This window comes from Amblyomma maculatum, chromosome 9, assembly GCF_055883805.1.
Source record: "Amblyomma maculatum isolate TAMU_Amacu chromosome 9, ASM5588380v1, whole genome shotgun sequence".
NCBI classification, from domain to species: Eukaryota; Metazoa; Arthropoda; class Arachnida; order Ixodida; family Ixodidae; genus Amblyomma; species Amblyomma maculatum.
Genome location: NC_139352.1, coordinates 47,041,524 through 47,065,133, shown reverse-complemented (window position 1 = coordinate 47,065,133; position 23,610 = coordinate 47,041,524). Strand labels below are relative to the sequence as shown.

Below are 23,610 nucleotides of genomic sequence, written 5' to 3'. Positions count from 1 at the left end.
TAACGGCGATATAGGCCAAATGGACCGACGCGCAAAACATGTTTTACTTACTTATTGGGTCTCGAGCGAACGTTTTTCAATAAATTCAACTTCATTCAAATGAACGAGAAGCCCAGTAAAGGCGCGCCAAAATCGTGTGATTGACGCACCCCTTCACACCTTTGGTCCTTGCTGTGCACAACACCATCTACTGTCATCGTCCGCAGTCCTCGGTCATTAAATACCTTATTGGCGATCGATCAGCTTGGTCATTTAACATCCCTTGCAATGGGAAATTCCTGTAGACCATCCTACCAGTGCACTATGGTCTGCTTGTATGGTTGAAGGAAGCAGTCAAGCATTTTGGAGCAGGTTTGGAGCAACAAGAGCATCCGAGAATTGGAATTAAGTTTTGGAGCATGTTTTTAAGGAGAAATGTTTTTATGAATTGCAATTTTCTATTCCTCACATACACAAATGTCGAAATTGACAGAAACAAACAAAACGCTTGCTTCTACACCTAACCATTGGTGTCCAGATCAATGAACGGCCGAACAGAAGTGGCGTCCGTGTGTTGTGCGATGTCAGCTCACGTCAAGATTCCCAGGTGGTCGAAATTACTCCGTAGCCTCCACTACGGCTCCCCTTTCCACTTTCACTCTCACCCTCCCCCCTTTCCTTACGGCGCGGTTCAGGTGTCCACAGAGCAAGTGTGACATATTGCGCCTTTCCCTTCCTGTCAGCCAACCAACCAACATTTCCGCTCTCTAGCTCGTGAAAATCATTTTTAATAATTTGTGCAAACCCTATGCCTGCGCTGATAAGTTCCCGGAAACTGGTCCCTAGTGCCTTCAGGGAGGATAAACGGCCCTCAAGAGTAGCCTTTTTCTCATTCAATTTCAGCACTCTACCAGTGGTTCATGTCTTGCTTGCTGGTGATGCACCTTACATGACTTTACAACACTCTCGAGAACATTTCTAGTGATAGGCGCCTTCGTGGGAGATTAAATGAGGCACAATGATGAGACAGCAGCTTGTCTTCGCAGCAGAACCATTAGTTGTTTCCAAACAAGTTGTGCAAAGAGTCGCAGTCTCCGGGCGACTACTTCGCTCGCTGCTCACTATTCTCGCCACCAGCGATCCAAAAGGCTGGAAGGGCATTTTTTCGCAGTTAATTCCCTCCAGTCCCTTGTTTACTCTCAATCTTTATGCTCATCCTGTTAACAAAAATTTTGCGTTAGGCCCAGATAGAGACGCATTATAACTTCGCCGCTAGTGTACAGACATTATTTTTACTCTGGAGGCCTCTATAGCATAGTATCAAAGTAGCATAAAGTCAGGTAGTGCCAACTACATACCACACAGTGCATAGGTTAAGACTCGCACTGTACTTGTGGACAGACACACCCACAAAACCTGGCGACAGGTAGCTTCCCTTGGCATGGCAAGCACAGTAAGCCGTGCGCGATTTTGAAAAAAAAAAAAAAAAAAAAACAAGAAACAACGCGAGTCTGAGCAGTACGCCACTGGCGAGCCAGACTTGCCATGCAGGAAACAACAGCCAAAATGCACTGATGAGCAAAAACAAGTTTTAATGTTTTCCATCATTTCTATCAAATCCTTCCTTGGCACTCATAACTTAAAACTTGCTTGTGCAAACACACCCTCTCAATGCTAAAAACAAAAGCACGAAGACTCCAAAACGCCTTGGTATCTCCAGTTTGAAAAAAGAAAAAAACTTCCAAAAACAGTACTGCCAACATCAATGTCCACAGTTTCACTTGTCACAATTATTATTATTAAAGCTAACATCCTGCTATGACGATGGCTGAGGTGGACGAGTAAATTACAAAATGGAATAAGAGCACACAATTTTTTTCTCACCATCTGATGTATATATAGTATGCATACACAATATCGCAATGTATATATAAAATGCATATAATGCTGGATGAAACACTACGCACTTTTATCCAACTTCCACTATAAGGCACAGCAGTTCAGGATTATAGGCAATCAGAAAGGTAGCAGATTAGAACTCTCTAATCCCAGTGATAGTGGCTTTGAACAGAAAGTTTCCGGGCTCTCCACGCAGCTGAACAAGATGACTGAAATTAAGAAGCCTAGATGAGCACGATTTTAAAATCAAAAACAGCGATAACAGCCGACGTATCATTTTTAAAACATAAAATAGAAACAGCACGATGTGAACACAAAATGAAAATTTGCATTTTCTATCCTCGTTTGGGGGGAACCATTTCGTGCAAGAAAAAAGCCTCTTTGCATTCAAAAACTCTAACTAAAACTGCATGGATAACTCATCGCATGCTTCCATAAAAGCAAACACACAAAACACAATCACAGCCAAGGTAACACAATCACACCACTAAGCACTTCAGGGAAACACAGTTTGCGTGGCGCCTAAGTCTTCATGCTAATACAATGAGAGGGGCTGCACCAGAGAACGAAGTGAATGCTACACTTTGGTAAGGCCTCAAGAGTTGCAACCCCATTTCCATAGACAATTCACAGGCAAACCAACAGGCAGCCTCAACAGCTCCAGATCCAAACCTTAGCAACAATGGGTGCAACACCCTTGGCCAAACCACAACCACAGTGGTGCATAATCTTCATGACAGCAACAAAGCAGCAATCACAAGGAACACAAAACATACACAATGATATGATGAATGACAAAGGAATCCTTCAGCGACTCCGCGGTATCACAATATCGTTATGAATAACAAACTTAATGTTGCCAAAAAATGTATCCGGTTACAATAACATGGCAAGTTGGCAATACCTTGACAAGGCTAACTGAAACAAGTGGTAGCAGTAATATTAGTGGGGTATGCAATAACCTCTGCATCACTTCAGGTGTAGAAAAATACTAAGCAAGCATAGTACAGATTCCCTAGAATCACTCCGCACGTACTAAAAAAAATCTGTCACAATAATGAATACAAATGACCACTAGCTATATCGTGTGTAGGAACTTTACAGGGCACTTAAGAAAATAGGCACATACAATAAAAATTCCTGCCCAAGTAGCCAAGCAGCAATAAGACCGAAGGGAACAGCAGTTTGTAAAACCAAAGGCATGAAAGATGAAGCCACTAGTGGCAATCCTGTTCATTAGAGCTGTGTGCATGCACAGTGCATGAAATGAAAACATTTGACATGAGGTCACATGAATCGTTCGATTCCCACCACAGATAAAGTCGGCGCGGGAAAAGGTTCAGGGCTGCTAAGCATGCTGCTCTTCCAAGATCTAGGAGGAGGAGTCATTTCAGGAAAACTAGAGCAGGAGGCTAGGCTAAGGCAACAAGGCATGAACTGAAACATCCGTGCCAACACGGCAAGACCCGCAAAAATGTACCACATATCCACTTTCTACAAAGGCAAAAACAGGAAAAACAGGCTGAACAAGAAACAAGCTCTCAAGCGCAAGAAAAGAAGCATAGCAAATGAAAGTTTACAAAGAAAATGTGCTTGTCCCAAGTCTAGCTCCAGAGCAACGTTACATGCAGCTGCACCAGCAATAACCTTCGGTGTGCTGCCATTTTTAGACAAAGCTGCCCTTTCTCTAGACTCGGTTCCCAAGTTTTCTGTTCAAGAGCACAGAAGTTGGGTAGAAACTCCCCGCCAGCAGTGGGTATTCTGGTCCCGAACACTCCTGAGTACCCTGAATGCCCTCATGCAGCTAAATTTTTATGCCAAGACAGGGAGTTCAACCCAAGACCATGCCGCCAGGTCCAAGGTGAGAGGGCACTAGCAGCAAGGCCAACTCTTACAAGTGGATGGAATGAAATAAGAGTGAGCTTGAATGTGGGCCAAGAAACAAACAACTACAATGCAACAACTAATAATGCCCAAGAACTCTATTACAACTTCGCAAGTACAAGGGGCTAGAGTGAACAAAAGCAATGCAGTCATGAAAACACTTACACAAACAAATGAAAATGTCCGATAGAATCTGGATATCCAAACAGCTCAGTAATTTTCTCCAAGACTTCTTGCTTGAAGCAAAATAAAAGCACTTCACAAAGGTGCAGAAAAGGGTACGAGCAAATGGAGCCGGCCCAAATTTGCAAATTATGCGCACATTTAAAAGGAAGCAGGCAAAGAAGGCGGCACATGATTAATTTACTAAAAAATGTGCAGCCAACAGTGTGGCACATACTGTTCGGCACAAGCTGCACGTAAAGTCCCACAGCAGTTGAGCCATGGAAAGTCATGCATGCAATAGCATGACGTTGAGCTAGTGTGCACGAATTAAAAAGCACAAATGCAGAAAGGGAACACCACAGGTCTGAGAAAAGTGCCATTAGGCACCGCTACAGCCTGTCATGGCCACATCTTGAGAAAGCAACTTACTGCCTGTTCCAGCCGGTACACTGGTGCAGTACTTGCTAGACAAGCAACTTCAAGTATACAAAGCAAATAGAGGCCTTTCCAAGGAAAAGGGGGTGGCCAAGGCCTTCATGGCATGATATAGCACCAGTTGTAATGAATCGAGGAAATGGCAAAGAGGAGAGGACAGTGAGATGCAGGAAGGAGGATGGCAAAAATGTTGAAACAAGTCTTCATTTGTGCATAATGTCCTATGAAGCAAATGTAGAAACCTTTTAATCGTTCTGTTCTCAAGTGCACTGTTCTGTACAAATATACTAAAGCACTGACTGCTAAAATCGACACAAAGACAAGACAGCCACAATTGACAGCAACAGTTAATATGTATGGAGATATATATAATATGTATATATATTTATAGATGAATATTCTTAATATATCTAAAACAAATTAATGCGTGCCTATATCTTCTACACTTAGCATCCGCTATACAAATCTAACACTCCCTGCTGCTCTTGCAAGCAGTCTGCTGAATGTGCATGGAACGCCAGAGATGAAATTAAAAACAATCTACTTCACGGCAAACACATACTAAACACAAGTACTAACATCAGGATACTTGCAACACACGAAGACTAGCTGTTCCAACAAATCAGCAGCGAACCTGCATTTTCTCTCCCCCTCTGTCCAAGTTCAACCTACACTTGGCCTCTGCTGTGTACCCACATAGCACCCAAGTGCAAACAAGAAAACACTCACAGCAATAAAGCAAATATAGCTTTTGGAAAAAGCTCCATGAAACCTACAGGAGCAGGACAAGCCCACTTATGCCCCAAAGTCAAGCTTCATGTCAACTGCGAGTGCAAAATCAAAACCTATCACGATCACAGTTAATGCGAAGCTTATACTTGGTAACAAGTGAGGAAATAGAAGAAAAAAATGCAGGCTCGCTGACAAAACAGAAAAAAAAAAAAAGGACCACCCGCATCCACTCACACTCGCATTTGCTAACCCTTTGCATTTTTTCGCCCCTAGCAACAGCTGAAAAACTAAATGTTAAATAAAAAAAGATGCACAGAAGGCCTAGCTGATAACCTTGTGCACTGCTGAAGAGGCAGCTTTTACCCAACTGCAGTCCCGTAACCTCGAACGAATGCGCACATTTTGAAGTACAGGGCAAAGTCTTGCACGCTCAGTCCAGTGCCTGCGGCGAACTAGCAATCCCAAGGTCCAGAAGGGAGACACAGGCTGAATGCCCAGGACGCAGGCGCTGATTTGGCAGGCTCCGGCCATGCGAGTGCGAGTGTGCACAGGGGGTCAAAGACCCCCTCAACGCCTGTAGGGGTACCGCGCTCTGGGCTGCTGCTGCTGCACCGTTGCCAAGTGTCGTCTGAGCTGTTGGTGGCGATGTTCCTCGTGTCTCTTCATCCTGAGGATGCGGGCTTCTTCGTAGATCAGCTGGAGCGCGTACGATGCCGCCTCGTTCAGGATGGTCACTTTGGCCGCCTTCTTGTTGTCGGCAAGCGCTGGCACTTTTTCGCGCAGATCCTGGAAGGCGAGGCGAAGGTCGTCGCGACGCTTCCGCTCCATCGTGTTGTGCTCGTTGCGCTTGGCGCTGGGCGGCAGCTGGGACAGGGAGTGATGGCCGCCGCGCCGGCCGGACAACGAGCTCGACGAAGAGGAAGATGACGACGACGAGAAGCAATCTTCGTCTCGTCGCGAGCGCTTGCTCTGCGGAGAGGACGGCGCCGACGACCCGTGGTGACTGTGGTGGTGGTGATGGTGCCGAGTACGCTTGCGCTTGCCGCCGGCGACAGCGCTTTCAGAGGTCGCCAGCTCGGCTCCGCGCCGCCGCCTTCGGCGCTGAGTCTGGCCGTTGGTGAGCGCTTTGTGCGACGGCGTCACGACGCGGCCGCTGGACGTGATCCGGGACACGACTGCGGGTGACGCCGGCGCACTGCTCATGCCGCCGACAAGGACCCTGGGCGAGCGGCCAGCGCACCGGATGGCGTTCACGGACCCGTTGGCCGGCAGTGCCACAACTGCGGGTGCCACGGCGCCGTGTCGGCCCCCGTGATGGCGCTCGCCGGCCACGGTGACGACGTCGATCTCCTCGTCATCATCGTCGTCGTCGTCATCATCATCGTCGTCGTCATCTTCGTCATCGTCTTCATCGGGCTGCTGCTGCTCGCCGACAACCTGCTGAGGCTCCTCGTCGGCCTCATCTTCGTCGTCGTCGTCCTCATCATCGTCCTCATCTGCACAGAATAACCAGAGAGCAGCGGGTTAAGAGGGGCGCTGTGACAATGCAGGCGGAATACAATATGAGCAGCTTTACCGCGTTACTGCTACACAGGTCGGAACACATTCACGAATACGCAAAGATCGTACAAAGAGTCAAATGAAAGGACCCGAGGAGCGCAATCAGCAAAGGCATTGGGGTGAAGTCAGGTATACGGGTGCACGACTAACATTACGAGTGAACTCCATCCCAAAAGAATATACAAACTGTCCCCGCACCAGCAAACTAAACGCACAGCAGTAGCGAAAGCACCACAATGTTATTATCGACTATATACGGCATCCCGAGTGGCAGGGACGCAGCAAACGCACGTAACAAATTGCGTGGCAGTAGAGCTACAGTCATCACCCATGAAAACGCAGTCCAGGGTGCTCGTCGTCCCATTTCGGTCAAGCGACCCGCGGGTCGGGCCAACCAGGCAGGAGTGAACAGACCTTCCCAGACTATTTTCCGAGTAGCCAGGATTGTTAAGAAAAGCAGTTCAACAAGTGCGGCAATAAGATGCGCTCACTGTATTGCACGAACGCAAAGCCAAGAGAAACCATCAGTACAACGATCAAAAAAAGGAGGGGGTGTGCGTACTTGCGACGGCATTAATGTCCCAGAATCTAAAACAGTGCAGAATGGACCAAGAGAACGCATCCACGCCTAAAAAAAAAAAGCAACGACACAAGCGACGGCACTATCAAGTGGAAAACGTCCTCGGGGGGGGGGAGAAAGGGGCCCGAACCCCGACGATCCCAGCTCGGGTTGAACGACCTTCGGGCCGAAAATCGCGCGCGCCGTCTTGGCAGGAACGCAAGGACTTCCACCTCGCGCCGGCCTGTCGCGCGACAGACGGCCTCCTCTACGACCCCCCCCCCCCCCCCCCCCCCCTCACCTTACTGGCGGAGGCGCAAAAACGTGCCAGACCACGCATGCAGTACAACGGCCGCTCAATGACAGTGTGGATCAGCACCCGCTGGCTTTAGCCGCTACTGGTGCACCTACGCGCCTCTCGCAACTTGAAGGAGCATAATTACATATTGTATTCTTGCAACATAGCGCCAAGCAGACAGGGACACAGCGAGACACACGGGACGGGCGCTATGTGTCTCGCTGTGTCCCTGTCTTTAGCGCTATGTTGCAAAAACAACAGTCACCAACTCGCCCAAGCTTCCATCCTGGCATACATATTGTAGTACGCAGGGGCGCGAGGCGTGTGGGTGCACAAGTACTATGAGAGTGCGCATGATCCTGATTGGGTCAGGGCTGCCTTTCGCAATGCTGCAAAGAGCTTCCGAGACTCAGTACAGTTGGGAACTTTGGAAACAAGCGCGAAATCTTTCACCATTCCTTGCAGCGCCGGCAGAAGAACGCGGCTTTTATTTTAACCACTACAATATGGGCACACAAAACCAAAGTTGCCGCCCTAAGCGCGGCGACGCACAAAAAGGAGACAGCTAAAGACATCTGCAAGCGGCGTCGCGTTCGCCCGCGCCGTACGAGGGCACGCGGTGTCGTTCACCAGGACACGGAGGAGGACGCCCAGGAAGAGTGCACCAACGGAGCAGCACAAAAAGGGGAGGAGGAAGAGAGGCAGCCGACGCAGGGCTTGCCCAAAGGGAAGAGGAAGAGGCCTTGAGACGGTCGGATCGAAAATAGAGCAGCAGCGTCAGCGACTGGCGTCACTGAGGTGGGGAGAACAAAATGAGGTGCAAAAGGGAGAAGGCATACACGAAGAAGAAAGCGACGAGCACCCGGGTGTAGAGGGGTAGGCGTCAGTTGCCCGCTACGGCTAGGAACGCGCCGGCGCAGCGGGCAACACAAGACGCTTGGCAAGGGGAGAGAAGAAACGGGAGGAGAAGGGGCAGTCGGCGCGACTCGACGATGGGGGAGTAAGACAGGGAAGATGACACTGCTAATTGCTGCGCGGTGCGGAATCCCCCGACAAACAGCCTCCCTTAGGGTCGCAGAAAACCAGCCTCCTTTCGGGTCTCTTAGATCTCTCTTCAGAGGAAAACGACGAAAAGACTAGCCGTCTGTTCCTATCATTTGCCTCTTATCGGCGGTTCGTAGCAGTGCTACATATAATTGGTTCACAGGAAAGGACAGGCGCAGTATGTCACACTTTTTCGGCAAGTGAGTCTGGACGGTACACAGCGGAGGTGGCTCAGCTACAGAGCCAGTAGCAGGCCCATGCATTTTCTTTTCCTTCTTCCTACAGCCACAACAACCGCTTCTGTCGCGTGGCGTTCCTTGACGCGGGTTCAACTGTGGGATAGCAGATGGCAGGAACATTACACAAGAACCAATTTCGCAAAATATGACATATCTAGTGCTTAACTCTCGCGCACGGGATTTCGTTCCGCGCCGCACCGATGTTACTGCCGAGAGAGGGCGTGTGTAAAGCGCGCAGGCGTTCTTTTTACTTTCTAGTGTCGCTGCAAGCCCCATTGCAAGCACTCAACTAAGGCACAATCATTTCTTTGAAATCAAACTCCCCATGTGCGCCCACTTGAAGAAACACCCGATGTGGAGGAGATTGTCCAAAGGTGGTGGAAATATAAAACTAGTCAAACAACTAACCGGGACCGAGTAGGGCAAGCAGGTCTAAGGCGCGGCAGGCAAGCGACAAAAAGACTAAAGGACAAAATATAGAGCAGGGAGCGGACAGACGAGACAAAGGCGAAGAAAAAAAAAAAGTGGTCAGGCTAGGAAAAAAAAAAGAAGGCTCAAGAGGAAGAGAGCTAGCAGGGACGCGCTGAATTCCGTCCGGGAGCTGCATAGCTGAGCCAGAAGAGGCCACTTCTAATCGGTCAAATAGCCTCCGCGGCTGCTCCGATGGACGAGCAGAGGAAAAGCAATATACATATGAGGAGGCGAGGAAGAGTAATTGAGCCGCACGCATGAATAATCAGAACGCCGGGAAGGGAAAGGAAACACTGCTGCAGAAGGAAGACTATGCAACACAGGCGAGGTACCTTCACGCTTAAAAAAAAAAGGGGGGGGGGGGGGGGGGCATGAAGGCTGACCAAGTTCGTTCGCGGCACGCGAGCTCCATACAAGGTGGTAAGAGGCGCGCCCGAGAGATCGAGCGCGGAACCGCCGCGTATCGCGGATGATCGAACTGAACAAAAAAAAAAAAAAAAAAAAAGAAAAAAGAAAAAGAACGCGACCAAGAATCGCGGCAGCCCGCCAGGCGATTACGGGGCAGCAGATCTGGTTGCCGCGAGGCACCATCACCGGGCTGTAATCGGCCAACGACTTCGGGCAGAACGAAGACTGGAAAGAAGGAATCAAAAAAAGAGACGCACAGAACGCGTGAACATTCTCGGCGTGTAGTACGGCTACTACTACGAGTGGCGAATCGGACATTTCGAGGCACTCCCGGAATCTTTTCTGCGCGGTTCGCTCGCTGTTGCTCAGACAGAGCGTTGCAGCGAGGCGAGGCTAGTAGCCCGCGCGACCAGATCTGTCCAGACGGTCGTTCGCTCGAGAAAAACGCGCGACTCAAAATTAAGCGAGGACCCTTTCCACGCGCAGAAGCAGCACGACACCAGAGAGCGAGCAACGAAGCCGACAATCAAAAGTTCGATAATTGCGCCCTTTCTTCCCTCCCGCCTACTTCGCAAACCCAGACCAGTTGCATCCTCCGCAATTTGTTACGGATAGCGACCACAGACGACCAGCCTTTTCCCACTCGACACCCATCTTCTCCGGAACAGTTGACGCTCCACCGCCAAATGGGATAATTCAACAGGCCTACTATCGCTGCGATGGAGGAATAGGAAACAGCAAAACATGTAGGCTACCAAACAGGAGAGTAAGCCCCCCGCCACCGGCCGCCGCAGAGGCGCGCGGGGAAGAGAGAGCGGGCGAAGACGGGCCAGACGCAAACTCAAAACCCAACGGAAAACGCAACGGACAAGTCTGGGCACGAACGTCCACGCAAGCCGAGACAACCCCCCCCCCCCCCCCCCCTTTCGAACGAAGAGTGGGGACCTGTTGCGCCGTTCTCAGTCTCGCTCCGAGCTTGCTATCAAGAGGGAAGCAAGGAAGAGGAGTACGAGGGGAGAGAAGCTCGGAAAAAGAACTGAGCAAAGAGCGACCACGACCAGAGGGCGGCGGTTCGGCTATGAAGAGCGCGCGTGAAGGCATCTGATCCGGTCGGGGGGACACGGCTCAAGGAGGCGGCTACTGCCTCTGCCCGAGACGCACTCCCAGTGCCCGATCCCAGTGCCCCAGGAAAGACGATCGCTCGGTGAAACCTAACCTGGAGCAGGGACAGCGCGCAACTCGGCTGCGCTGCCACATAACAGAGGCGAACACGGGCGCTCCAGAATGAAAACCGGTGTACCATTCATTCCCCTCAGCTGCAGCAGCGAAGGCTGGCGCCGACCCGAGAGCCAGAGACACGGAACAAAGAGCAAACACTTGCTGCATTCGATTACAGCATCGCAACACGTCGGCGGCTCGGAGCGTTAAAATCCCCCCCCCCCCCCCCCCCCATTTCCGACTGCCCTCCGTGTCCCTTTGTCACTCCCTCCAAGCTACGAAACGAAGAGCCGGTATGCGAACCCCGCTTCTACACGAGCACAAAAAAAAAAAAAAAAAAGAAAGGAAAAGAACAGAACAGGAGCACGACGAATAAAACGGCCATTCCGGCTGCAAGCGCGCGAAATCACATCGCGTACGCGAGAGAGAGACGACCCCGCGTTTCCATCAGTAACGACCAGATGGCGTCACCTTCCCGCGGGCGAGGGGCTTCAACGGAAACCCGCACAAGCGGCCACGGTTCCGGCGCAGCCACGCAATCGGCCGCAGGGTTTGCCTATCGCGCGAATGGTGCGTCTCTGTAGCAATAGTAGCAACCAACAAAACGACACCGAGGGGTCAAGTCGGCAGAAACGCCCATTCGCGCGGGAACGCGTGCTACGCCTCAAGATGCAAGCGAGTAGCAATACGAGGCGCACCTTGCACACGTCGTGACGAGGCCAACCGCCGGTGTACCGATTATTAGCCGCCCTATCATCTAAACGTAATCACGGACTTACAGGCTCGCTGCCCAATGAAAGGCAACAATACACGAGATAAGCGTCACTCGGTTCAACTTCGAGAATGACGGGCCAGGGAGTTAACAGTACAGAACAGTGAAGGCAAGACACTCGCCCTGTCCATGGCATACGAACTGCAAAACTTCATTGCTTTCGATTACGCCCTCAGGAGATGAACCCCACAACAAGCTACTAACACGAACAATACGCGTGACGTAAGCGGTCAGCTTAACAGTGCAAGCGCCGAGGTAGCAAAATATAGAGGCGGAGCTCAAGAGACTTTTTTTTACTGCTTTTAAACGCGAAAGCTAAGAGCGAGGCGGTGTGCAGAGGAAACTGGGAAAGAAGGAAACTCCGAGAAGAAAGGTTTACAGGATGAGCGCATAAAACGCTCGAGCGACCTTGACGGTCATCTGGGAAAGCTTTCGCGCGTGTGCGCAACAAGGCGGTTTGATAGCTATAAATAACCGCCTCCGCGCGCCTCATGACAAGAAAAATGAGAAGACAAAAAAAATGTAAAGAACCGCGTAATGCAAGGTGGCCGCATCAGTGTGAAGCTAAGGCTGATGCAAGCCCTCGCTCCGAGCAGCCACGATTACCGAGTAAAGAAGTGCCATTACAAACGTGTTTTACGAACATACCATTCCGGCTGAGCGCGAAGGCGCCAAACTGCAGGAGCGTGGGACAGCTGAAACCCACGATGTCGCAGCTTTATTTTCAGCACAAAGCTTCGACGTTAAGTTAAGGTTGCCGACGGTCTCTCCAACGGCAGACTACGGATTTCCCCTCGGACGATGAGACAGAGAGACAATTGGGCTGACGAAAACGGCCCTCCAACTTGCATCGAACAAATAAACCGAAACGCTCCGCAAGACATGGCACCGACGAAAACAGAACGCAGCTCTATAAAGCTATATTATCACTCGCCGGCCGACTCGCGTGAATACGCCGGAACAATGCATGAGCGATGACGCGGACCGCGCCGAAAGAAGAGAAACATCCAGCGAAAGCGGAGTAGAGCGCAGAAGAAAAAAAAAAAAAAAAAAGAAAACTACCGGTCGCCGTCAAGCGAATAATAACGTTCTTCCGGGGGAAAATACAAACACGGCGCAGGAAAAAGACACGAGCGTCCACCGGGCGCAACCCGCCTTGGAAGCAAACGCGCAGTTACCACTCAATGACGCACCGACCGCGAGTCACTGCCGCTACTCGCCGGAGGAGGGCGCAAGCGTCCTTACGGCGAAGGCAAAGTCGATGGCAATCAACCTGGCGCAGTAACTACGCGCGGGCCACGCGTATAACTCGAGCCATTCAAAGGGAAAACAAACAAGCTACAAACATACCCAGCCTTATGACAAACTCCGCGCATTTTCCGGACGCGCTTGGCTTGCGTTTAGCATGAATAACGAAACAAGTTCCGTACGAAGCGCCTGTTGCGAAAGTTCGCACTTCACTACGCCATTGAACTTTTGCCGCCGTTCCGCTGGTTAATACAATAAATGCTCGTGAATGAAGTCGCGGTCAAGTACACTTTTTCACCTAAATCGAAGCAGGGCGAGCTTGGCGAGTGGCAATTTTACCGCCAAAAATAGCAGCACTGAACTCGGAGATGACCCGTTCAATAGACCGCGCAGACTGTGGGTGCTTGGCGTGGGACGGCCGAGGCACGCCCACAGTGCAGGCCGCGAAAATAGCCCCTCGACAAACTATCCCCCCCCCCCCCCCCCCCCCACTTGCGTTCTTTTTCCTTAGCGCAAAGCAAGTGATGCAGGAAAACGGCCGAATGCGCTATCACAAGACCAACGACAAAAATATTAAAGTGGGTCGAACGAACACTGGAAATTCCACACCTGGAAAGTGCCTGCGAATAAGGCCTGTATTAAAGGCCATCGAGCGGAACGATTAGTTGCAGATTTAACACACAAACACGCAACAAATAAGAAAAAGTGCTGAACCGAAAAAATAATGTAGAGACGAAGTAGCGTTGGGCCCCCTGCGACAGCCAGTACAGGTGGGCAGCAACAACTGTTGCACCAGCTCGCAGAAGCATCCACAAAGACAACAAAGACCGCCTTTCCCCATTTCCAAAGTGCACCCCCCAAACGGCAACGAGGCCTGAATCGGAACCATCGAATTCATGAAAGCTGAACAACGACGCAGCTATGCAGGAACGGTTGCTGGGAGGGGAGGAAAGACAGGTACAAGAGACCAGTGGGTCGCACAAAGGAAAAGGCACGCTCCCGTCTTATTCATTCAGCTGAACCACCATCCACCCGTCAGGAGCTGAAGCCACGGGGGAAGGAACAACTCTATATGTAAAAAAAAAAAAAAAAAGCTAGGGGGGTTGGTGGTGAATCGTTCTAAGCCTCGCATGACCGGGCCCCTCTCTACAGACGCTGCAACGCTACCTGCGAAACCATCCATTATGTTACCATCCCCGCAACCTGCCCCTTCCCCCTCTCCTACTTGTATACTGAAAACACTTCCGTCACCTCCGCCGTTCGCGTCCACCTGATCACGGCAAAAAATCCGGCATTAATGACCACACCGATCACAAATTAGCAAAGAAAGACGTTAGTTCTCTACACACAGGAGAAAAGGAAACGCGGCAACATGGTAGTGGGGTGGATGCAGGTGAAGCGTCTGCAGCATTGGTCAGGATAAACGACCGTCACCAGAATGAATCAAACCAGCAGGAAGCATGAGGTGCAATCAGGGTAGTGAGAACGGGGGAAGGAGTTGGTTGGTGAGGTGAGGCGACTGCAGCCGAAAAAGACGCGGTGGCAGCGGGAGGAGGTGGAACGGAGCCGCGGCGGCGAAAAACATTCCACAGACTCCGCGCGCCGCCGCACCCTCCTAGGAAGTGACCACCGCTGAGTTTCTCGATGCGACTCGGGCGGCCGAATAGAGACCAAAGATGCAGTTTGGTTCATGAAGTTTAACGTCCCAAAGCAACTCTGGCTACGAGAGGCAGCGCAGTGGAGGGCCCCGATTCGGGAACGATTCTATCGCCGAGTTTATTATTGCGCTTGTACAACCGGCAGTTGCGACAGTACGAATGGTTGTCACGCGGCAGAAAGAAATAAGAAGGGGGGGGGGGGGGGGGGGGGGGCTTACACCAGTACTCTATATTTGCTTGAAATCGGCACTTACTATCGGGGTCAAAAAACAAAAGAAACAGCTGGGAATTACCAGCTGACAGTAGCGGGTGGGGCATGCGCTGTCACGATCTTTTCACACATTCCGACAGAAATACTGACAACTGTGGCCCCTCTACCCAGCCTTCACTGAGCTATCGTATCAGCGTGGCCCCGCGCAGACGATAGGGAAGACACGGGGCCGATCCCGGAACATCTCGAGACGCACGTCATTTCGACTGGCAAGGCAGGCCCGCGGCTCAAGAAAAAGCCAGGCGCACGCACAAACGGCGATAAAATAAGGGGGCCAACCCTGTAGATTTGAGGCCGGCCGCTCTTTCAGTTAAGATTGTCGACCCGAGATTACGCACCCGACAAGGACATAAAAAAAAAGAAAAAAAAAAAAGAACGGGACGAGAAAGAACAGCGGCCAGGAAAAGCCGGAAGACTGGATGGCTCGCGCAGTCTACGCACGAAGAAGATACGGGAACTATGCTCTGGTTCAAGACGTGGAGGGGGGGTGCAGACAAGAAAGCGAACAAAAGATAAAGCACACTAGACAATGAGCACTCAGCGGGGGTCCAAAAGAGAACGCCGTGAATCGGGCGTAGTTGTAGTAGAACCACCCCTACAGTGCGTAGGCAGGCGCCTCTGACCCACAAGCAGGCGTCGCGGGAGGCCAAGACCGCCTCCGCGGTTGTTTCCTTTTGGCGCCGGTGAATCACCAACGACGCTCCCTGCGCGCACACGCGTCTAGGCCGACCAGGCTAACAACGTTCCAGAGGAGCTGAATCAAAGACTATGGCCGACGAAACAAGGAAGTGAATGAAACCCAACGGGAGAAGGGTGTGTGGGTCACGCTACAAGCACGGCCGGCGGGCGTTGACGCCCAGTGACGTCACCGACTTGAAGCACACACAAAACCCCTACGCACGGCGCGTACGCGGCGGCGACATTGCGGCGCGCTTTGCAGTGGCTCATCACGCATGATTAAGTTACTCCGTGCGTTGCATCCGAAAGGAAAATTGCCTCCATAGTGCCTTCCAACGGAGGGTCTCATGGTTAACAATTTTACTGTTGAGGATGCCGCGGGAAAAAGAAAAGTTGCGATGAGGGAGAATACCCATCACACAGGCAATGAATACCCTCCAAGGTAGAAAAGCACGACACGAGCGACGCCTCATCTTCACAGCACGGAAACAAGCTTCGCGGGGGAGCCGGAAGTAGTAAGGGGGGGAGCAGGAAACGAAGATTTCGCATTCGTCGCAGAAACGCGTACTCGCTTGGGCGTCTTCCTACTCCCGTACCTGGAAAAGACGCCAACGCGCGGAAAGCTAGCCGGTCCGCGTGATTTGAATACGCGCGCGCCGCACGAGCACCGGTTCCGGAAAGAAAGGAATTGGAAAAGAAGAACGAGAGATGATCGCAATATGCGGTGAAAGACGCCAAATGTCGAGTGTCATTAACCCACCCGGATGACTCACCTCCCACTCGACCTTGACCCCATTACATTGGAGAGCGCCGCTACCGGCCCGTTTCGAGCAACATTTCAAAGCTGCCCGGATCAAGCACCCAAATTAAACGGCGGGCGAACATCGCCAGGCTTCAACCATACTGAAAACCCTGCCTCGCTGTCGTTTTCCGAGAAGTTAGTGCTCCCCATATCACGGCATTAACTCATAATGGATCGGCCTAACAGGTTCCCCACTGTCGCTTATTTTCGCCGGTAGGCAGGTGCTATTAAACGAGCACTCTCTCGAAACAAATACAAAACACCGACAACGAACATGACCCGGCCAACGGGCCCCAGAAGCCAAGGGCCCACCCTCACGCGTTCACGGAAATATGCTGGGAACAGAGCTCTATAGCTAGAAAACATAGGCGAGGAGAACGATGGGGTGACTCCGGAGACGGCAATGCGCCACCACAGCGGAGACCAGCGCGTACGAACCGGGGGTCCAAAACCCCTCCCTTCCTCTTTTTTTTTTTTTTTTACTTCGTCAGACAACCAAGTCCGGTGGCCCCGAAAAAGGTGAAGGACCTCGCTCCAGGAGCGCCACGGTCGTCGCCAATCGATCGAACGGCGCCCAGCAGCCAGACCCGGGGAGCGCCAGCGACGGCGTCTGGGGCCCAGGGTTCCGGCCCCGGGCTCGGAAGAGACGAGTCCCCCCTTTCCTTCGCCAACCCCTTCCTAGCTTCCTCCCCTCGTCACCAGCCCTCTGGAAGCCGCCGAGCGCTTCCGAGAAGGAAGGAAGCGAGGTAGGCTCGCACGTCGCGAGTCTTTCCGCCACCAAACGCGTCGCATCCTCTCCCCGCACCGACAGAGACGGAGGAGAGAAGCGTGGCGCAAGCGAAATAGGAAAAGCGCGTAAAAATAAAGAAGAGCCACAGCCGCGTTCTCTCTACCTCCCCCCCACCCACTCCCCGTTCGCCGCCGAGTGACCTTGGGAGCGGAGAACGCGGCGGCGGGTCTTTAACCAGCCGAGCGACGCCGCCGGCCTGCCTCTCTCCGAAGAACAAAGGAGCGGGCGCGCAAAAAAAGTATAGCGGTGCTGCTCCAGCAGCACCAGACGCACGGGCGTGGCAGAGGACGACGAGAGTCGTGGCCGGCTCATCGCGCACACAAGACCGGACGAGGACGGGGGAAGGGGTTCAATGGCACGCCAGACAACATAACACCAGCATCGCGCGCGCCAGCGATGCCGCACACCGGCCTCACTCTCCTCCGCGCCCAAGCAAGGATCAAGAAACGCACGGCATGGAGAGGAGATGTCTGCGGCGGCCGCTTCGCTGGCCGGACGGACAGACGAGCAAACTACGGTACAGCCGGAACGCTATTATCCCACTGTCCAGCCGAAAAATACACAAGTTTGAGAGGGGAGATTTGAAGAGTAGTTTGGTCTTTGCGAAGCGCCAAGCACGCAAATTTCCGTACGTTCTCGTTGACCGATAACGTCTACGGTTTTTCAGTTTCTGCTGGGAGTGATTGGCACGGAGATCTAAAAGCTGCAACTAGGCTAAATAGGGCAACAGAAGAGTGATGCGATGGTGCCACTGATGCCGAAGCAGCACAACTGGCACAACTGCGCGATTTCGAGTCGTCGACTCATACCCGACTCGCCATGTCTGCTAGCCACGTTTTAGAGGTTGCGCGAAATTCGGTGGCTGCAGGGCACAACCTCAGGCCTAGGGGCCTGCTTGTGGTCTTTTGCAGTTTCTTTTCATTCCACGCTAGTACATTTTTTTTTTTTTTTTTTTTTTTTGTAGGAGGGTCTCAGACTGCATCAAGAAATAGGGCGGCTTATCTGATTATTAAAACTGCTTCACTTGATGCGGGTAGGATTTTTGGAGAGCATATTCTAAGCACGACGCTGTTATTCCTCTTGATTGTCTTGGAGTGCGCCGAATCGTATGGCTCCTTTTTTTTTTTTTTTTTTTTTTTTTGAACGTGGGTAATAGCCCCAGCAGGTGTGTCCCTCACAGAACGTGAATTTAAGATCTCAAAAAAAAAAAAAAAAAAAAACTCTACCGTATATCCCAAAGATGTGCGTTCTTCACACGCTCACTGCTTTTTCCGGTTCGACGTAGTACAGTTCGTCGAAAGTTTCTACGTGTGCGCAAGAACGGCGTTACGTCAACGGGAGGTTGCCGATCCGGCCGGACTTATGCGTTCGAAGAAGCAAGTGTAATCCGTGGCGACGGCAAGAAACTAGTTCGCAGCCAGGGCAATTTCTGTTTACAACACGTTCTAGCCAACCACAGCAAGTCTCGAAATGATCAACCGACTAGCCCTCCCCTCCCCCCATCGCTGCTTGCAATTTTCCTCCCTGCGTCCGAGCATCCCATACACTGTGCCCTGCTGTAGTTTTGTCTCTTGAATTACAGCGCCCTTAGATAGCGGCCAGGAAGAAAAGCCACACGCAAGGACGCTGGATGCCAACTACGCAGCTAGCAACTCGGCCGGAAAAGCGCGCTAACAAGACCAGCAAAAGAAAAGACAGCACTATCGCACGGAGGCCTTGGTGTGGATGGGACGGCGAAGGCATCACTCTAGCGCCTTTATCAAATGTCATGTGAAGTGCCAGAAGCTCAGGAAAAAGGTATGGGGAACTTCGGGCACACTAAGCCGACATTAACGCCGGTTAACAACCTAGCCACTGTTGTTACCCGAACGATCTTGTTTTCTCCGTCGCTGAATAAACAGATGCATACCACAAGCGCAGCCTTGAGAGGCAGATACTCTCAAATAAAAGGTTGTCAGACTAATTTCACTACCTCAACAACGCTATTTTCAAATGTCATGGACCAAATATGCTATACGCTGGTACAGATTAACACATTCGGAAGACATGCACAAGACAAAGGAACGAAAACAGCAGCACACGAGTCGTTATGCTTAGTACGTGATAAGAGCTGCGATATGCGGCTAAACACATCGGTGGCGAGAGAATGTTCGCGCTTACGAAAAGTGTTTTTCGCGGAAAATCGAGCCGTCAGAAAGTTTTTTTTTTTGTTTTTTTAACACATTCGGAAGACATGCACAAGACAAAGGAACGAAAACAGCAGCACACGAGTCGTTATGCTTAGTACGTGATAAGAGCTGCGATATGCGGCTAAACACATCGGTGGCGAGAGAACGTTCGCGCTTACGAAAAGTGTTTTTCGCGGAAAATCGAGCCGTCAGAAAGTTTTTTTTTTTTTTTTTTTTCGCACTAATCCGCGCGCTGCAAACGGAGAGTAGCCTAGGTGATTAGCTGCTATGCAATAATATAAAGCACGCCTACAGGTTACAAAGGCTATGTCTAACGTTAAGCGAAAACTACTACAGATGCCGCTAGCGGCTGCGTAACACACCAGGCCAATCGTCTGGTGCGGGTAGTGATGAAGGGGTGCGGGACTCACCAGACTCTGACGGCGTATCCGACACGATCGCTTCCCGCTTCCAGACGCCGTTCCTCCTGCGGACCACCAAAAGAGGCGGCGAGGACGTGGACCCATTGCCAGGACAGGCTCCGCCTGACGACGAAGATCCCTGCTGCGTCACGGCCCGAGGCGAGTCCGGTGGCGTAGGAGGCGCCGACGTCGTGGCCTGGTGGTACGAGTGGTCGCTCAGCGGCGTGTAGCCAAGCACAGAGCTGGGGTCAACGCACTGGGTGGCCGCCGACTCGTCGTCGACCATCGGTGTCCGAGAGGAAGTCGCGCCCACAACAATCCGAGACGACGACACGAACGGATTCCCCACCAACACGTCCGGGGACGGCGGAGGCATCGCAGACTCCGGGGACACGACAACGTCGAAGGAGGACGTCGGGGTGGCCACCAGAGCTTGCCGCATCTCGCGCGCCGCTTTCTGCTTGCAGTCGTCTGTGCACTGTCCGGACCACATGCAGTCGTGCAGCAGCTCACTCTTGACGGCAGGCTCCGCCGGAGACGTTGTCGAGGACCAGTCCTCGACTGTGGCCATGGAGTCGACTTCAGGGAGCACATCGCCACCGCTGGAGCCGCCAAGTACAGAGTCCAAAACGCTGTCGTCCTTCAACAGCCTGTCGATGAAATCATCGTGCTCGAAGAGGATGGCGCATATGGCCTCCTGCTCCTCCGCCGAGGGAATCTCGGCCGGATCTTCCAAGGGAGCCCCCCAATCTTCCATACCGAATCCGGCCCAGGCCTGACCCAGGGCACCCGCGGAGCCCAACACTGCACTGGTCAACGTTGCACTGTTGTCAACCGCCACGACGCCGTTGTTCGAGTGGCTTCCAATATCGGATCGGTCTGGAGATCTCGGAGGTGTAGGCAACAGCTTCCAAATGTCCTTGCTCGGAGAGTCCACCGGGAAATCATCGTCTATCAGGCCGAGAATGGTACCAGGCGAATCAGGTGCAGAGTAGTCGTTGATGAACATGGAGCACATATTATCAGCTTCTTCGAGCGGACTGCGCGGGAAGCTTGCACAAAAGTCACTCATCATCATGCCGGGAGGAGGATCCAGCAGCTTGGGCACAGACGGTTGCGACATCGACGTGGACAGTATCATAGTCGACCGCAGTGTCGCAGTCCGAGGACCCACGAAATCGGCGGCCGGCGCGCCGTCGGCTCCTATTCGTTGCAAGCCTGCGAAACGATGAATGACCCCCAGTCCCGAGCGAATGAGACAGGGGCATCCTAATCGGGGGCCTGCCGTAAATGAGCCATCGAAACGGCGAAGGCACTACAAGCCCTCAGCAAAAGAGGAACATGAATACACATGGAAAAATCGGGCTAAGCATGCAAATCGAATGGTACAAATTTGGTTTACTAGGAAACGCTGAGTATTAGTTCGAAACGCGCAGCAACAAGGCTATAACAGCCTAGCCGAATTGGGAACCAAGGACACCTATAGAAAGAATGCGAAACTAATTCCAGTAGGAATTCGCGCGACAACGGGCCGGACATTTCGTGACAGTCCCAAGCATTTAGAGAATGTTCCGGATTAACACATTTTGAAAGTGCGCGATAAACGTGCAACAGCGATTGGATCAAACGGTAAGGATTTGAAAAGGGCGCCAGCGTCTCTACGGCGAACGCCCCCCGGCATTTAAACACCGCGACGACATCTGGCAAACAGTTTCTCCGTGACAACCACAACCGGCTACGGGGCTACACACGTTAAAGCTTACAACGAGACAAACAGACCACGTAGGCACAAAACCGGCGTACCATGCCCGCAAGACATAGCGCCGCCCGGCTGCCCCGTGCAGAGAGCGAAAGCCGGCGCCGCCATGCCGGCGCATATAAATGTCATTCATTCGCCGGCGCATAGCCCGGCTTCCTCAACGCCCAGGAAAAAGAAACAGCAGAGGCGGGAAAAGTTCCCGTCTAACTAGGGGCGCGTCATACGGACACATCGCGCGAAAACGATCGCTTACCCGGCGAGTTCTGTATCCGTAATCCCAGTTGGCACGAACTTGGTTGGTTTAATTCCAAATGGGCGAATATATCCAATGCATCGCACGCAGCAAACACACGCGCACCGCACCGTAGAACGGACGTACTCCACTGCCTGCCGGAGCACCGGCGTTGGCCGTTTTTGTAGGGGCCGTCAGCCTGTGTCTGTCCGCGATGCGCATTTCGGCTAAATATTAAAGACATGTTAAACTACTGGGACATTTGAGGTTTTAATAATATAATATTATTGCCGCATTTCAGGTTTAATTGTACCAATGTTTATTTCACACCTTATTTCCAAAGAACCGGGTAGAACTACTTCGCTGCGCGGACAGCGCGGCGGAGAGTGCTGCGGTGCCACGGCGAAAAGCACGCAGCCTGGCGAGCGTGATCGGCGCTGTCCAATGACGCTGCGCGTCGACGAAAAGCGCGGGAAAATGTGCGCCAATCAGAAACGTCGTAAAACGCGGCAACCCACGTGCCAGCTTTGCCATGTTCTGCGCCGAGAGGGCTTTTAAATGGGAGAGGACCAGCGTGCGCGGTGGAGCGGGAAACGCGGTAGGCTCCGGAAAGCGAAAAAATACGCAAAGGCAATCCGAGAATGCGCGCAGACACGACGGTGGTGGTGGCGGCGGCGGCCATATTTTCTTTCTTCCTTCGTTGCCGAGCGTCGTCCGGAGCTCGGTAGCCGCTTCGCGCGCGATCGCGGACCGACCAGTACGACGGAGCTTTAAAGCGCGCTTGCGGTCTGAGAACTTTCGCCGGCTGAATCTTGCACCGTACTACAGCTGACAACGTTGCGCGCTGAGAACGGAGACAGAGCATCGATGAATAAACGAAAACGCCGCGCAGCCGCAGTCACGAGCTCGCCATTTAATTGCAGATGCGCGCAAAAAGGAAACAAAGCGCAGCAACGACAGCACGATGACGCGGCTCGTAAGGTTGGCGCCGCTCTTTCATGTTTTGATTTCGCTTCCCGACCGAAGCACTCTTGCCGTCGACGAACAAAGATCGAAGGCAGATGAAAGCGGACGACGGCGCGCGCTTTTCAACGCCGAGGCGAGTTTCAAACGAAGCTTGCGCTTCTGGTTTATTGCTCGCAGCATTTTCTTCTGCTGCTTTCCTTACTCTGCAAACTTCGGTGTCAAGGCCCAGATGCATGGGAGGCGACAGATATTATGCACGACGAGAGACGCAAACGCCTGCCACTTGATAAGGGACTTGCATTCGCACGATGCCCGCGAAACGCGAGCAGTTTGCATACGTGCGTGCAATAAGAGCCGTAAACAGAGCCATCGCCCCTTCCGAGATAAAACGAAGGAGTATCCAAGATCTCTACGACGTGGCTTCATACATTCACATCTTAATTTATCTGTGTCTGTGGTGGTGTTTGTATGTGCTACATCCGTTTTGCAGACCATTTCGCTCTCACCATGTGAATGAGTATATTTCGAACCAAAAAGTTGAGGAAGAATGAATTCTATCGATGTATGCGTACATTGACAAATCTCTGAAAGGTATCTGAAATAGAATCCGTTAAAACTACTCGCTTGAATGGAATATAGAAAAGAAAGATTTTATTCTTTCGCGTCATGGATCATGAGAAGTCGGTGCACGTCACTGTTCGCTTACGCATTTTAAGTCATCACTATGACTCTCCGCTGTGCCATTCTGTGAATAGCTTGAGCGCTGATGGCGCCAAAACGATTGGGAGCAACAGATAAAGGGGGCTTGATTTTGTTGTCCGACATCTAGGGCACGAACGGCTACAACCGACGAAGTGATACAAAACTTCATTAGCTTCCAAAAACATTCGACCTGTACGTTTCTAAAACAGGTCGGGTGGCGCCGCCATGTTGTAGACTGGGATTGTGTGTAG

At 52.0% G+C, this 23,610-nt stretch overlaps 1 protein-coding gene across 1 annotated transcript; it reads right to left on the bottom strand.

Annotated features, from left to right (window-relative positions):
* Positions 1-1,548: 1,548 nt before the first annotated feature.
* Positions 1,549-21,866, bottom strand: LOC146178991 (uncharacterized). Its single transcript, XM_084578688.1, has 3 exons — positions 21,713-21,866; positions 19,710-20,918; positions 1,549-6,590 (listed from the first exon to the last, which is right to left on the bottom strand). Exons 2-3 carry the CDS (start codon positions 20,839-20,841, stop codon positions 5,662-5,664), a joined length of 2,061 nt encoding a protein of 686 aa, XP_084434814.1. The 5' UTR covers positions 20,842-20,918; positions 21,713-21,866; the 3' UTR covers positions 1,549-5,661.
* Between the last annotated feature and the right edge of the window lie 1,744 nt (positions 21,867-23,610).

What these genes read in the sequence shown, in the direction of transcription:
- LOC146178991 (XM_084578688.1), bottom strand. Translation starts at nt 20,841, where the DNA reads ATGATACTGTCCACGTCGATGTCGCAACCGTCTGTGCCCAAGCTGCTG. An exon ending in GGATACGCCGTCAGAGTCTG is followed by an intron (nt 6,591 to 19,709) that starts GTGAGTCCCGCA and finishes TATTCTGTGCAG; the next exon opens with ATGAGGACGATGATGAGGAC.